This window comes from Mus pahari, chromosome 5 (assembly GCF_900095145.1).
Source record: "Mus pahari chromosome 5, PAHARI_EIJ_v1.1, whole genome shotgun sequence".
Lineage (NCBI taxonomy): Eukaryota > Metazoa > Chordata > Mammalia > Rodentia > Muridae > Mus > Mus pahari.
This window is the reverse complement of record NC_034594.1, coordinates 6,859,982-6,877,735: the sequence shown is the minus strand read 5'-3', so window position 1 is coordinate 6,877,735 and position 17,754 is coordinate 6,859,982. Positions and strand designations below refer to the sequence as shown.

The window sequence follows — 17,754 nt, the reverse complement described above, 5'->3', positions numbered from 1 at the left end:
GGGTTTATCTATCTTGTTGATTTTCTCATAGAACCAGCTCCTGGTTTGGTTGATTCTTTAAATAGTTCTTTTTGTTTCCAGTTGGTTGATTTCAGCCCTGAGTTTGATTATTTCCTGCCCTCTACTCCTTTTGCGTGAATTTGCTTCCTTTGGTCTAGAGCTTTTAGGTGTGCTGTCAGGCTGCTAGTGTATGCTCTCTCTAATTTCTTTTTAGCACTCCTCAGAGATATGAGTTTTCCTCTTAGGACTGCTTTCATTGTGTCCCATAAGTTTGGGTATGTTGTGGCTTCATTTTCATTAAACTCTAAAATGTCTTTAATCTCTTTAATTTCTTCCTTGACCAAGGTATCATTGAGTAGAGTGTTATTCAGCTTCCACGTGAATGTTGGCTTTCTATTATTTATGTTGTTATTGAAGATCAGTCTTAGTCCATGGTCATCTGATAGGATGCATGGGATAATTTCAATACTTTTTTATCTGTTGAGGACTGTTTTGTGACCAGTTATATGGTCAGTTTTGGAGAAGGTACCATGAGGTGCTGAGAAGAAGGTATATCCTTTTGTTTTAGGATAAAATGTTCTGTAGATATCTGTTTAATCCATTTCTTTCATAACTTCTGCTAGTTTCAGTGTGTCTCTGTTTAGTCTCTGTTTCCAGGATCTGTCCCATAATGGGAGTGGGGTGTGAAGTCTCCCACTATTATTGTATGAGGTGCAATGCGTGCTTTGAGTTTTACTAAAGTTTCCTTAATGAATGTGGCTGCCCTTGTATTTGGAGCATAGATATTCAGAATTTAGAGTTCATCTTGGCAGATTTTACCTTTGATGAGTATGAAGTGCCCCTCCTTGTCTTTTTTTGAAAACTTTCGTTTGGAAGTCGATTTTATTCGATATTAGAATGGCTACTCTAGCTTGCTTCTTTGAACCATTTGCTTGGAAAATTGTTTCCCGGCCTTTTATTCTGAGGTAGTTTCTGTCTTTGTCCCTGAGGTATGTTTCCCGTATGCAGCAAAATGTTGGGTCCTATTTGTGTAGCCAGGCTGTTAGTCTATGTCTTTTTATTGGGGAATTGAGTCTATTGACATTAAGAGATATTAAGGAAAAGTAATTATTGCTTCCTGTTATTTTTGTTAGAGTTGGGGTTCTGGTCTTGTGGCTGTCTTCTTTTAGGTTCATTGAAGGATTATTTTCTTGCTTTTCTAGGGCATAATTTCCTTCCTTGTATTGCAGTTTTCCCTTTATTATTCTTTGAAGGGGTGAATTCCAGGAAAGATATTGTTTGAATTTGGTTTTGTCATGGAATTCCTTGGTTTCTCCATCTATGATAATGGAAAATTTTGCTGGCTATAGTAGCCTGGGCTGGCATTTGTGTNCTCTTAGGGTCTGTATAACATCTGTCCAGGGTCTTCTAGCTTTCGTAGTCTCTGGTGAGAAGTCTGGTGTAATTCTAATAGGCCTGCCTTTATATGTTACTTGNCCNTTTTCCCTTGCTGCTTTTAATATTCTNTCTTTATGTAGTACATTTGTTGTTCTGATTATTATGTGTCGGGAGGAATTTCTTTTCTGGTCCAGTCTATTTGGAGTTCTGTAGGCTTCTTTTATGTTCACGGGCATCTCTTTCTTTAGGTATGGGAAGTTTTCTTCTATATTGTTGAAGATATTTACTGGCCCTTTAAGTTGAAAATCTTCATTCTCATCTACTCCTATTATCTCTAGGTTTGGTCTTCTCATTGTGTCCTGGATTTCCTGGATGTTTTGAGTTAGGATTTTTTTGGATTTTGCATTTTCTTTGATTGTTGTGTTCATGCTTTCTATGGAATCTTCTGCACCTGAGATTCTCTCTTCCATCTCTTGTATTCTGTTGCTGATGCTCTCATCTATGGTTCCTGATTTCTTTCCTGGGATTTCTATCTCCACAGTTGTCTCCCTTTGGGTTTTCTTGTTTCTACTTCCATTTTTAGATCTTGGATGGTTTTGTTCAATTCCATTACCTTTTGTGTATGTGTTTTCCTGTAATTCTTTAAGGGATTTTTAAGTTTCTTCTTTAAGGACTTCTACTTCTTTAGCACTGTTTTCCTGTAATTCTTTAAGGGCTTCCACCTGTTTTGCAGTATTCTCCTGTATTTCTTTAAGTGAGTTATTAANNCCCTTCTTAAAATCCTCTACCACCATCATGAGATATGATTTTTAAATCTGAGTCTTGCTTTTCTGGTGTGTTGGGGTATCCAGGACTCGCTGTAGTGGGAGTACTGTGTTCTGATGATGCCCAGTGTTCTTGGTTTCTCTTAGTAATATTCTTATGTTTGCCTTTTGCCATCTGATAATCTCTGGTGTTAGATGATCTAGCTGTCTCTGGCTGGAGCTTGTTCTTCATGATTCTGTCAGAACTCCTGGGAGTCCAACTCTCCTCTGAATCCCAGTTGTCAGAGCACTCTATGTAGGCAAGCTCTCCTCTTATAGGGCAGGTTTCCAGAAGTCTGGAGCTCTGATCCACTTCCTGAGTCCTGGTGTCAGAGCCCTCCCTTTAGGCTGACTCTCCTCTGACGAGGAAGGTGCCCTAAGGTCTGTGTCTTAGCTCTGCCTCCTGGCTGAGGATGAAGGGCTGAAGGTAAACTTTCCAAGAAGTTCTGTTGCTTCTACTGCCCACGTCTTCTCAATGGATCCCAAGGTTCTGAGTGTACTAGAGGTCCTGAGGCATGGAGCATCCTCTGGGGACCTTGGACCCTCTGCCAGGTTTGTGCTGAAGATGGCTCAGGGCTGGCCCTAACTGGAAAGAATCCCAGCCTCTGGTTGGGCGGCGTTCCTTTGTCTCTGTTCCTGCTGGCCCAAGACCCTCTGGGATTCTTCAGAATTGATGTTGCTTTCCACTCACCAGTGATTCCGAGGCCCTGGGTGAGCTAGGGGCCCTGTGGTGTGGAGAGTCCTCTGAGGACCTTTGGATCCTCCACTGGGTTCATGCAGAAGATGGTGCTCAGCTGGCCAAATTTCTTTTAATAGTTAATTTTATTTCTTTATTTGACTTTAAAATTATACCATTCCCTCCACCCTGTTTCTTTTCCCCAAACCCTTCCATATACAACTCCTCACTGACTTTCAAATGTTAGGCCTCTCTTTTCATTAATTGTTATTATATATGCACACACATGCACACATATTCACATATATACCATATATTATATATTATACATTATACATTATACATTATATTATATATGTGTGTATATGTGTGCATATGTGTGTATATATGTGTCTAAATATATAAATACAGTATGCTCAGTCTTTATAATCTTACTTGTATGTACATATTTTCTAATCATTTGGTATTGGATAAAAAAATTGGTATGCTCCCCTCTCAGGAATATTATTTCTAAAAGGCAATTATGTCAGGTAAATTTTTTCAGTATTACATATCCCTTTGCACTGAATGGTCATCAACTGCCACCTTTAACTTGCAAACGCTTAAGTAGCACAGCTGTACAGAGAAAGGAGAAGTCATTTTTACTTTAGTCTCACTTCAGTTTATCAGGCACATAGAAAAGGTATGTCTGTGTGACAGAGTACATAGCAGAGATTATAGGATGCTCAAAGATGATTGTGTGTGCCAAGCCCTCCAGGAGTTCAGAATCTAGTAGAATGGATGAGATAATACAAAAATATGACAATGATGTAAGGCAGGTTGAGATTACTTCAAGGATGCATAAAAGTAGAGATCATGACATGATTACACTTGTCTGAGTACATTTTACAAAGCAGAAAAGAAATATAGCAATTTATCCAGAAGATTCCGCAACAGCATATGAAATTATGGAAGAGGGTAAGTAAGGAAGCAAAGACAAGATTCATGCCATTGCTTATGGAAGTGGTAAATAGTTTGGATAAGATGTCACTAGAAGATTAGCAGATATTTCAGCATTGTGGGTTATACAAAGCCGACTTTCAGAAATCATGCTGAATGATGACTAGTTATTCTCACAAACAAAATTATAGCTGAGCTAAAAAGAGAAATCTGTACATACAAGAAGTGAAAGGAAAAACGAAACAAAACAGGGCCAGTTACAGAATGAAGTTACATGGCTATGAGTTTATATATGGAGCCTTCTACAATTGCTGGAGACTAAGATTCAAAATCCCTCATGGAAACGATTCCAGCAACACCTTCTACAGAAGGAGCGGAATTCTACTAGGGATCCTACAATAATCAGACACCCTGCTGCTACCCTGCCTGATAGGCAAGAAACAATATGTGAACTCTCAGACCTAGGGCATTTCTATGAACTGTGTGACTCAGACAATTTGGGGAATGGAAATAAAATCGATTTCAGAAACTTGAAATTTCTAACGTGAACTGAGAACAAATGGAATTAACTTGATAATCAGCAAGAACTGACACAGGATCATGGAAGTGCCTGAGGGCTCCCCTGCTGGAGAAACACACCTGCCACTGGTCTACAAGATAATTCACAAACCAAAGGATGAGATCAATCCACAGATTTACAAGAATGGCCCATTGTATTAGCTACAACCTGTGGGTAAAAACCCAACACATGTAGAAATCAAGAGAGCTAGTGATGCATGTATGAAAGAAAAATAAAAAAAAGGATCTTTGTCTAAAAGAAGAGATGAGAAGAAAAATAGAAATCACAGTTAAATAAGAAGAGAATATAAAAATTAAGCCTAACATTTACTAATGTTACCAAGCTTTACATTGCTGTGGCACATATCTGAAGAAGCATCATTTTGCAGGATGAAAGAGTCTCTTGGCTCGAAGTTTCTTGCCATGGTTGTCTGGTATGATTGCCAAGAAATGAACGTCATGATTGTGACTGGAAACTTGGGACACAGAAATTCTTCCCATCCTGTGGTAAATAGAAATTCAAGAATACAGACAGCAATGTGCCAGTGACAAGCAATTTTCCAAACACATTCCCAGCAACATTTTTAAAACCTCATTCCATTAAGACTTCTAAAATCTTCTATAAAAAAAACTTCCAGTACCTCTCAAAATACTAGCATGAGCTAGGAACCATCTCATACTTTAGCAGTAGTGGATAAGAGGGATTTTATATTCAAAGTATGGTGTAACAGGATACATTGTCACTGTAATCAACAATTAGAGTAAATGGCCAATTAAAGCCAGATGAAGAAATAATTACTGAATGTGATGTAAGAGACCAGTTCTAGACTAGTATGCATTATCCAATCAAAGAGAATTGGAAATTGAATCCTGGAGAAGTACAACCTATTAACACAGTCACCACAACAGGACTGACTGTCTCTCAGTGTTACAGACAAATCAAATGATCCTAGAAAAACAGAAGTCTTTCCAGTGCTCCTCAGTAGCAAGTGCCAGACTCACAATAATAAGTTTTAGAACTGCAGCTATTCTAGAAACTCAGTAGATAGAAGGATTTCTAAGAATGATTGAATGGTGTACTCACAATCAGTAAACTAGAAAGTGTCTTGCAATTTAGCATGTGCTACAAAGAACAAGTATCTCTGAGCACACTTTATTCTCAATGTCAATCCGATGAGTGTAAAAGTACTGAAAGTATTTTCAGTGGGTGTTTTTTAGTAACAATGTCAGGAAAGATGCTAATTATTGCCAATTCTGAGAGCTAGAATGATCTGAGTAACTGTTTGTTAAGAACTGGACTGAGCAGTGCTCATTCCACATGAGCCTGCTAAGCAGCTGTCAGATGGCAGTGATGCTAATTTCATACTGACTCAGGCTAGAAGTGTTGCTAACACAGATGAGAAAGCCTGGCTTTCCCAGCTCTGATCGGATGGTCCATCCAGTGCCTTCAATAACTGTTTGTATTGCAAACTGAATTCATTCCTGAATGCTTTATTCTTAAAGGTTCAGATTAACTTTATGATGCACCTTATTGAGGGGAAACACCCATAAGACCTATGGCATACACATCTTCTCCAGACACAACACAGAGTGTAAAATAACATTGCTTGCCTATTCAGAAACATACGGAATGAATCTGGGTGCTTTGTAAGAGACAAAGGAAGAAATAGAATAGAATATACTAAATATACTCATATTCATGTGTGTGTGTGAATAAACACAGTAAAAGGAAGCATTCAACATATGACCAAAGTGGAAAATTGCAAATAGCACAGTAGTTGGCATTGTGGTATATCAGTGAGCTCTTGTCCAAGGGACACTGTCCATTTGATGACTTAATTCTGTGTGTGTGTGTGTGTGTGTGTGTGTGTGTGTGTGTGTTATGATTGAACATGTTAGTTTCATGCCATAGGAAGTGACATTGAGACTACAGCTAGGCAAAGACAAGAACAATGATTTCAGGTTTCTTAGTTAAAGTTGTACTGCTTTGAACAGACACCATGACCAAGACAACTCTTATGAGGACAACATTTAATTGGGGCTTGCTTACAAAGGTTCAGTCTATTATCATCAATGTGGAACATGGCAGCATCCAGGCAGGCATGGTACAGAAAGAGCTGAGAGTTCTACATCTTCATCTGAAGGCAGCAAGATTAGCTTCCAGGCAGCTAGGTTGAGGGTATTTAAGCCCATCTCCAAAATGACACAGCTTCTCCAACAAGGCCACACTCTTAATTGTGCCACTCCCTGGGCCAAGCATATACAAACCAATACCCCATCCAGGTGTTAAGACTGACAAGATAAATTAGAGTTCCATGTATATGCTACCAAGTCTCACGTCTGAGTTTGATTGCTGGTTCCCACGGGAGGAAGAAGATAACCAGCTTTTCCAAGTTTTCCTCTTGCTTCCATGTATATTCCACAGGGATCACAGTGTATACACACACACACACACACACACACACACACACACACACACACACACACACATGTATAATTAGTATATAAAATAATATCTATTTAGTTTACATATATATGAAAGTAATTTATACTTTTAAGCAATTCAGAAATTAGAAAAATAATACTTTTTAAAAATGTAACAATAGAAAACTTGTGCTTTTAGAAAATATCAGTGCACATTGATAACCATACTTTACAGGATTTGAGGACATGTTATTAAAAATTGTTAATCACAACTAATATAATTTAATATTTTTAATGTTTCTCTGTTGCATGCTGTCTTATTTTGTCATTTTAAAGTCAGTTTAATTACAGATTTAGTGTGGTTATGGTATAGGTTAGGCGTGCTTGGATGTTTGCTCTCCCTCCTTTTTATAGCTTGCCTTTATTATATGATGTATGCAGCTGATCTCTTCTTATATCTTCACTATAAGATCAGTAGCACATGGAAAATGACAGCCAATTCTTCAGCCATCAAACTAATTGAAACTATACATCTCTGAAGTTCCTTCTACTATTAAGGGTTTTTTTGTTTTGTCTTTTATTATTTTTTATTTGTTTGTTATGACATTATTTTTTTAAAGAAATCTAAAGTCTAATTTTCTACTGTGTTATAATAAACCTCAAATATTTACAGATTTTTCTGAAATTGAGGAGATTGTGCTGTGACAAGTCTGTGTGTTCTTAAGTTTGAATGTGGTCATTGTGTCACCTAAGCATGCCCAGAACTCAATAAGTAACCGAGGCTAGTAATTATTCACAATCCTGCCTCAACCTCCCACTTGCTAGGATTTTAAACATGCCCTTCTAAATCACTTCCTAGGTTTGTTACACGTATGAATAATTTTCAAAATTATTCTACTCCTAAAATATATTTTCCCCCAATCTATTTATTGCATATGTATTCTAATGGAAAGCAAGAAGTCTGCCAATTCTGACAAAGATACACAATTTTCACATTAGTTCTTGCATGGTGGGTTGTTAACCCATTAACTGTAAGATATATAAACTTTACTTCTTTTAAATCCTAAGTGTCACAGGATTATTTTAAAGTTTCCTGAACAGTTTAAATCTTGTTACTTGGTGAAGATATGTACAGAAATAGTAATGGAGATTCTGATGTGTTTTCTGTTCTTTTGTCTATAACAGATTAAAGAGCACCTTGCGAAGGGGCAACGGATGCTGGCAGGTGATGGCATGTCCCAGGTCACCAAGACACTATTGGATTTAACCCAGAGGAAAAATTTCTATGCAGGTGACCTTCTGGTGTCTGTGGAAATCCTGAGAAACGTGACAGACACGTTTAAAAGGGCAAGTTACATCCCTGCATCGGATGGTGTCCAGGTAAGGGAGAGGAAGCCTGAAAAGGGCAAAGCCCGTATGAATGTGATCATCACTTGCTCCCCGCCTCCACCCCAAACACCAACTCACTCTCCTTGGAGGCAGCTGGGCTGGAGGGAAGGAATGTTCCTGGCTCCATAGAAACATGTTTACCGTAGATGATGTGGGCTCTGTCAGTAAACTCAATTCCCTTAACAACACTGTACCTTGATATCTGAGCCATAAATTGCTCGCATTAAACCTCAAGGAAAGAACAAATGGGCATATGTATGAAGGTGCTGCGAACCTTCAGATAAAAAGCAGTATTGAAAATTCAAGGTGGTATCATGGACATTTTATTCCCACATTTAATATCACACTGTCTTGCCATAGGAGACTATTAAAAGTACATTAGGTATAATGAAAGTATGCTTACTATAGGATGCAAAGAAAACATAATGTAACATTTGTTTGGGGACTGTTTTATTTGAAACACGGAAAGTATATTAAGGATTGAGAAGTATTTCCTGAAAGTACAAGGCACATAGAGAATTATTTTAGATGGGAAAATAAGAAACTCAGTAGCTCCTCGCAGCCCTTTTAACCTTGTCATGGAAGACTTTAGAGCAACATCGTTTACCTCCGTAATAGACCCAAAGTTCTCACCCATAAGAGTGTTGCCTTTACCACTCTACCATTAAAACAAAACATGACAAATGGGATTTTTAATACAAGGCCATCGTGTACTTCAGATTCACTCCTTTTCTGCTGTGCACTAGAATGTACTCCTGCTATGTTAGTCTCTGCATTTCGATAAACAATGCAATTCTACTATCTCTAAAAATGTTCATTAAAATAAAAGTTTGCCAGAATTGCCAGATTAGGTATCAGTCTTGTTCATTCTAATCCTTATCTGTGAGTTTGGTTACATCTCACTTGGAAAATAAAGAGGTATTTTTGGAGGAAGGGGGTGTTATTCTTTGGATTATTATTTATTTTTTGGCAGGGGGTGGTTGTTGGGTTTTGTCATAATTAACTATGGAGTATGCCAGGAAAGGTTGTTTGAGTGATGAGACCATCCATTAATAACACCAATACATTGATCTATATTCAGGTGTAAATATTACTTACCTGGTCCAGTAGACAGACTAGAGTTTATGTATGTTAGAATTATCTATGCTAAGTTCCATACTGCATCATCAGTTTCTGCCATTTTAATGGCACCTGTGCTTACTTACAGGGCCAAGGTCACCTGATATGGCCAAAGGGAATTAAATCAGGCCATGTTGGAGAGGCCACAACAAAATTGAGGCTGTGACAATTTTATTTTGGACAATCTTTTTCATACCTTTATTAGAAAAAGAATATAATGGCAGTTTCCAGGATGAATGCAGTTATAGTTCCCAGGATACAATGAAGGTTGCAAGTTATAAAGAGTAAACAAGATTAATATCTAAGGTCAAATATCCTGTCAAGTTTCCATGCTTCCTTGACTACTATGGGACTATACAAAGAAACACAATGTAGATGGAACACTTTAGAGTACATTCATCTCTCAGGAACTAGAAGACACATTGTGCCCTGGGGATTCATGGAAGGAAACTTGAAAACCTCTGACACATGCCTCTTAGGGTAGGTAGGCCAAGCCAACTCCATAGTTCCCTGAAAATGGCAATAATAGAAGAGGTTTTGGACAAACAATTAAAATTATTTAAGTATTTTGACGATAGTGTTTTTCTTATAAAAGTAGTCTGTTCTTTTAGGAAATTAAGAAAGCCACATCTATCTTTACCCATCTGAAAATACCTATTAGTACTGACATAAAAAGATAGTATTTGAGTTCTTGACCTCAAATATAGTAAAAAAATATTTCTTAAAATCTGAGACATATGTTCATAGAAAATTTGACATATAGAACACTAGAACATGACATTAAAGTCTCTAATCTGTCAAAAATAAGAAGCTTGGAGATTTTTAGTGCTAAGGTTCAAAAAATTAAGAATAACGGGTTTCACTAGAAAGGTATTTTGATTTGTTTTTCATTTTCTTTTTTTTTTTTTTTTTTTTTTTTGAGACACAGTCTAAGTATGTATCCTTCTTTGGTCTGGAACTCACTGTGTACATCAGGCTAGTACTGAAGTCAGATACTTGTGTATTTCTGCCTCTCAAATGTTGGGGTGAAAGGTGTGTGCTGACAGGCAAGGCTGGAAACTTTGATCAAGCTACTTATCATAGTACTTCAGCCATTCAACACTTAAGCAATTGTCTGTTCGTGGAATTAGTTGCTTTGATTTACATAAAGCAGTCTTTGTGGGCCACTTGTTCTTTACTGTAGTCGGAGACCTGATGCTTTATTACCTCCCCCCTCCCTTCATTTCTCTACAAGTATGCAGACTGCTAAATACATCCATGTCTTCCTCGTTCCTTCACAAAGAGAAGTGTATCATCTGTATGTATTTTTATCTGTCTATCTATCTGTCTGTCTGTCTGTCTAATTGTCTTTACTGGTATTTTTTCAGCTACCTGCTATACCCCCATCATCTTCTGAAGTTCTTTTATATGATAACCTCTCCCAATTCTTGCTCAAAAATTACAAGCCTTTTCAAATGCCCGATCATCAAGCCTATCAATTTCATTAGACATTTTGGTTTTCTCAAATATTTCAGAAAAGTTATACCTCTTTATTATTTAATATAAATAGCTTGCATATACCCACTGTCTTCTTTACTTTGTTGTAAACTCAGGTTGATGGCTGTATTTATTATGACTTGCACTTTATATGAACTTCAACTTGCTGTATCTGAGATCTCCTGGGCATTTTGGATGGCATGGCACTTCTGGTTTAATATACTATGAACTAATTTTACCCTGAAATGTAAGTGGACATGCATTTTCAGCTCTTCATTATAAAATTACCAGTTCCTTGGCAATACTTACACCATTGGCTAGCTTTCCTTCATCTTTCTTTCTTGTGGGTCTTCCTTACAAATCCTCAAAGCCCCAGTGTTATTCTAAGCCAGCCTCCAGTTAACTCCATCTAGTTATATTTGTGAACTCTTCTTTGTTCCTCCTTAGCTTAGTCTAAATTTGGACCCACATTGTACACTCTTCCCTTATTAAGTACCCTAGAACAACTCTTGCTATGTCAGCAGAACTTCCAGACTTCTTGAGTAACAACCCTGTACCTTGGTGTCTAGTACACTGTGGCGGATGTTCATTATGTGCTGATCCCAATCAGGCACAGGTGTCTCTAGCACACAGACCATCATTTGAGTCAAGTTAACCTTGTACTGTCTCCCAGATGTACTGCTTGTTCTTGGCTCTGTGGCATTATTGCCTCTGTTTTCAGACTGCCTTGGTCTGTCTTGACCTTGCAAATTAATCTGACTCCTATGGGTTAGAAAGCCACTACACCTTCTGCCCCACACCTCATTACATCTTGGCACTAGTAGAGAACTTCCTGGGCCAAAAAATAAGAAAATGATGGGATCTTAGCCATATTCCAGCCATCTCCTAAAATAAATATCATGTACACTTCTGACTAGACAACAAACCTAACAAATATTTGTTGAGGTAGTTACAACAAAAACTAATAATCAAAATAAATGAAATAATTGCATTTGAGTTACTTTCATCTCCTCCCCATCCACCCCGAAAATTGAGAAAGGCAGATTAAATTGTACACAAAGGTTGTGTTCTTTTGAATACAGTTAAATGCAGAACATTTTATTTTAAATGGCTTGAAATGATGACATGACCAAAAAAAAAAATGATTTGATGTGTTGAAAACACATATCACCATCAGCTATCATGGGTTTATCAGGGCTGCAAAGCTCTCCATGGAAATCTGCATTCATCTGAGTTTCTAAATACCATGAGCACATTATATTCTTAAATTGTATTTTTACTTGCTTAATAATTACACTATAGGATTGCTGTAGAAATTATTCAGTCCTGACTTGGGTTTTTAGTACTCAGTCTTAGACCATTTAGTTCCCAGATTAAAATATATATATATATATATATATATATATATATATATATATATATATATACCTTTTAAGCCTTAATCAGCACTAAAGCTAGGAAGATACTATGCTCTATGCTGTTCTAATCTACTTTCCTATCCATAACCCTGAGTTATTACTATGTTCCATCTGGGCTGCTCTCAACTCCAATTGGCAAGCCTACAGAGCCACGTTCTTTTGGCTCTTAATCCATGGCAGTGTCATCTCCTCCCTCCTCCTTCCCTTTTCTTCCTCATGGTTCTCCTTTGACCCCAAGCTCAAGAAACCTAAACCCCAACTATGTCTCCTCTGCCCAGCTATTATTGGCTGTCGGAAACTTTATTTACCAATCAGAAATTACTTGGGGTCACGGTCACTTAGCCTCTTATGTGCAGATTCTCTTATCTCTGGGACAACCAAGTCTTGGACGCCCAAGCTTCACATTACAATATATAGACAAAGACCAAACCTCAACACAGGATCTGAAAAGTAGATGGAAATATTTTTAATAAAAAAAATACATAGAAATATGAACTTACCATTGAATATATGGAATATGTAAATCATGGTTGTTGCCTTCTTCCATCAGCCCACAATAAACTTGCTGCTTTCAATGTAAATAAGACATTTTGTCTTTGCACCTTTTAAAGTGTGTAAGTGGGGAGTGGGGGCATGCTTTGCCTGCATGTTGGCCTGTGTATCAAGTGTTTGCAGTTCCTAACGAAGAGAGAAAGCATATTATGCCCTAGAACTGGAATTATGAATTTTTGTAAATCATATTATGTGGGCTGGAAATTGAACCTGGACTCTCTGGAAATGCAGCCAGTAAGCTTAATTAACCTCTGAGCCATCTCTCCTCTTTGTTTACTTTTTGAAACTTTTGTTTTTGAAGGCTCTGAGCCCCAGTGTAGGGGAATGCTAGGACAGGGAAGCAGGAGTGGGTGGATTCGTGAGCAGGGGGAGGGGGAATGGGATAGGAGGGCTTCTCAGGGGAGAAATGAGGAAAGGCGATAAAATTTGAAACGTAAGTAAAGAAAATATCTCATAAAAAAATGTGTTGCTTAATAACTTCATAAACCACAATATTCATTTCCTATTAAAGAATGAATAAAATTATCAAGTAAAATATTCCCAAGTTTATTAATATTACTTAAAATACCATTACTTTCACATCACCCATCCTTAGAATGTCCTTAAAATGAATGTCCTTCTTATTATTCATGAAAAATAGTTTGCTGCCTTTGACAAAAAAAGGTAAGAGCAAGCAAAATATAGAACTCATACACTTATTACACCTTAAAATTATGAAACTTCTCCTTATCATATTAAGATAATCAGAGCTTGTCAAATTTTATATTTGACTATTTTAAGTACAAATTATAATTGCCATTAGTTTTTAAGCAAACCATTGCTGGGTCCTTTTATTGCTTGGGTACATCAATCCAAACTGTATTTAAATGGGTACTTATTTTTAACAAGCAAACAGTTAATTCCAAAGCATGACCATTTCCCCTCATTGCTGTCTCTCCTTGGCAGCTGCATATTAATGTCAACCATCAAATTATATATAATATATATAGCCTTTAATTTTAGTGTCAGATATTTGAAATACCACAAGAGAGAATCATCACAATATAACAAAGTAATTATGTTATGTGAATATTAGTATTATGGACAAGATCTCACCAGCTCTACAAGAGGATCATCTAATTTGCTCCATGCCAGGCATAGCCTTCCTCATTAAGTGGCATATAGAAAAGGAGGCTTCTCATAACGCTGTGTTATTGTTATCTAGGTATCTGCCTTTGCGTATGATTAAACTATGCTTTATCCTGGATGAGAGAATACCAACGATAATACACACGACCAGCTCTTCTGTCTTTCTAACAAAGAAGAGCTGATTCATGAAACTGTTCCATAATACCTCATTGTTTTGAATTTTAAATGAGATACTAAAATTGAAATATATATATATATATGTATATATATATATATATATATATATATATATATATATATATGTCTTGGAATAATAAGATATAGTATCCTTTTTAGATTAATTTTGACTTTTCTTTTTTATTTATTTATTTAATTATTTATTATTATTTTCTTTATTTACATTTCAAATGCTATCCGGAAAGTTCCCTATACCCCCCCCCCGCCCCTGCTCCCCTACCCACCCATTCCCACTGCTTGACCCTGGCCTTCCCCTATGCTGGGTCATATAAAGTTTGCAAGACCAAGGGGCCTCTCTTCCCAATGATAGCCGATTAGGCCATCTTCTGCTACATATGCAGCTAGAGACACGAGCTCAGGGGGTACTGGTTAGTTCATATTGTTGTTGCACCTACAGGGTTGCAGCCCTCTACAGCTCCTTGGGTACTTTCTCTAGCTCCTCCATTGGGGGCTCTGTGTTCCATCCAATAGCTGACTGTGAGCATCCACTTCGGTGTTTGCCAGGCACTGGCATAGCCTCACAAGAGGTCGCTATAACAGGGTCCCTTCAGCAGAATCTTGCTGGCATGTGCATTAGTATCTGGGTTTGGTGGCTGATGATGGGATGGATTCCCAGATAGGGTAGTCTCTGGATAGACCATCCTTTCATCTTAGCTCTAAATTTTGTCTCTGTACCTATATCCTTTCATGGATATTTTGTTCCTTATTCTAAGGAGGAATGAAGTATCAACATGATGGTCATCCTTCTTGGTTTTCTTGTGTTTTGCAAAATGTATCTTGGGTATTCTAAGTTTCTGGGCTAATATCCACTTATCAGTGAGTGCATATCTAGTGACTTCTTTTGTGATTGGGTTACCTCACTAAGGATAATATCCTCCAGATACATCCATTTGCCCAAGAATTTCATAAATTCATTGTTTTTAATAGCTGAGTATTACTCCATTGTGTAAATGTACCACAGTTTCTGTATCCATTCCTCTATTGAGGGACATCTGNGTTCTTTCCAGCTTCTGGCTATTATAAATAANGCTGCTATGAACATAGTGGAGCATGTGTCCTTATTACCAGTTGGAAGATCTTCTGGGTATATGCCCAGAAGAGGTATTGTTGGGTCCTCTGGTAGTCCTATGTCCAATTTTCTGAGGAACCGCCAGACTGATTTCCAGAGTGGTTGTACAAGCTTGCAATCCCACCAGCAATGGAGGAGTGTTCCTCTTTCTCCACAACCTCTCCAGCATGATAGGCCACCCTCCAAAAGTATTTTTCCTGTTCCCTTTATTCTCATCTAGTTTCCCTCCAAGCCCCTATACTTGGTCGTAACTCCCAGAACACAGTAAGTACTTAATATGGCACATGCTTACAATTTCCCAACTGACTTATAATCTTCAAGGTTTGACTCAAGGATAATTTCTTCTGAAAGGTCTTCTCACCAACTTCTGTCCATGAGTTGAATTTTTACCACTCCTTTGGCCTTTTGAAGCCTTGTGAACATCTTTCTTTAGCACTCACACATAGCATTGTAGCTAGTGCTGATACGTCTTCCCTCACTCATGAATTTTAATCTTATTAGAGATAAATATGTCCTTAAAGCTTTACCTAACATTTGAAGCATAGTAACCACTCAGATATTTGATCAGATAATTAAGAAATGGATCAAAGTAATACTCATATTTAGAGAATTTACATGGTATCTCATAGCACACACAGCTGAATCCAATTCAGAGACAAAATGTCTTTATAATATTTTAGTCCTTAGAAAAACTCACACTGGATCTTATTCTATCTAGAGAAAACTTAGTTTGTATCCTCAACCCTTAGCAGGAAGTATAGTGTGAAAAAGTGAAAGCGTGAAACATATGTAAGTTATAATGCGGCATTATATAGGGTCCAGATCAGTATTTCCAGGCATGTCCTCATCCTTACAATGCAATATGAAGGTGTAGTTGTATAGCTGATTGTCAGTATTGTTGGAATTATATAAAACAGTAGCAAGAATTGAAGAGATGCTGAATCACTGGTTTCTTGCCAAATAAAAGATTAGGTTTCTTTGAGAATCAACTCACAATATTTTCATGAATTGATCATACTAAAAGACACCAAATTTAAGCTCTTCTTTTGAAGCACACTTGTTCTTCAGACCACTAGAGAGCCCTGTATTAAACTAGGCTTTGGTCATTTTAAACAGTGAAACTGTGTGTGTGTGTGTGTGTGTGTGTGTGTGTGTGTGTGTGTGTGTGTTCATGCACACACACACATACATAAAACATGGTACCACCTAGATCACACAAAGGTCACTTGTTCACAGAATGAAGAGTGAAACAAAGAGTGAAGAGAGCATGGATGTTTTAGACGCAAGCTGGGAGCATGTACTTTGTGGGCAATCAAAAGTATACACATCTCTATACATGACTGAGATCAACCATGGTAACACTGTGTTGATTTGTGGTCCCAATTCCAACTAGTAAGGACAAATACTGACATAACATTTCAATAGTTTATGAATAATTTAGATTGTATCTGTCTATTATTCAGGATTGTTGTGGTACTGAAGGCCACCAAGCTAAATACATGGTTTACTAAAGAGTGTATATACCAGGCACTTTTTATTGTCAGTGTTTTAATTTGTAATATAGAGTAAAAATGCAAACGTTGCACTCAAGCTGTTCACAGTGCCACAAGGGAAAAAAAGCATGAGTGTAGCTAGGTTAAGAAGATATACTTAAGTATAATATGTCCCAATTGGAGGCACAATTCTAGCATGTCCCAATTCAAGCTATATACAGGTCTTAATTCAGTAGTGAATAAAGTATGCATAGGAGTGTTAGGACATGAAATTTTTCAGAAAGCAAAAAAATATTTAGAAATACTCAATAAATAATCAGATTGAATGATCAAAAGCAGAGCAGTGGTATAAACATTAAAACCTCAGACCAAGCTTTGTTAGCAGCAGTCTACATGATGGACAGTGTAGTTTCTAAAGACAGAATGGAAAAAGCAAGGACAGGTTTTTATTATTTGAGTTGTATGGTAAAATCCAGTGTCCTGTCAGTCCCTAGCCAACAAGGCTCAGCTGCCTATCCCCATACTCCAATTAAAAAAGTAACATAGTGAAAATAGAGAACAGAGATTTATAAAATGTGGCTACATTGAGAAGATGAACATATAAAACTCAGGTGCCCCCAAGTCCATTTTTAGGAGTTACTGATGTGGCCAGGATATATACATAATTAAGAAGAACCGTGCAAGATATCTTGATTCCAGAATGTCCTGCAAGGTAATCTTATAAGTTGTCAGAACTGTGAGAAGCCTCTTTCTGGCAGACAGATTCCTTCTCTGAATTATACCATACCCTCAGCCATGACTCCCCAGCAGAGAATTCCTAAGGGAGTCTTAACTCAGGGATCCATTGATTTAATCATCTTATACTCCAAGGAAATAGTAAGTTTCTATTTGTATATCTCTTCTCCCATCAGGAAATGACATTTGGACTGGATTGTTTATAGACAAGATACCTAAATATTACCTTTCTATTGTAATGAAAAAAACAAAAAACAAAAACAAAACAAACAAACAAACAAAAAACCAAAGCCAGGCATGGTGATGCACACCTTTAATCCCAGCACTTGGGAGGCAGAGGCAGGTGGATTTCTGAGTTTGA

The 17,754-nt window shown here is 37.4% G+C and overlaps 1 protein-coding gene across 1 annotated transcript in view; it reads left to right on the top strand.

Moving 5' to 3' along the window:
• Adgrb3 (adhesion G protein-coupled receptor B3) overlaps positions 1–17,754 on the top strand; it is a 719,524-nt gene that overhangs the window by 314,372 nt on the left and 387,398 nt on the right. Inside the window, exon 10 of the mRNA XM_021197371.2 lies at positions 7,963–8,157. Coding sequence (XP_021053030.1) covers positions 7,963–8,157 — 195 coding nt within the window. The remainder of the gene's footprint in view (positions 1–7,962; positions 8,158–17,754) is intronic.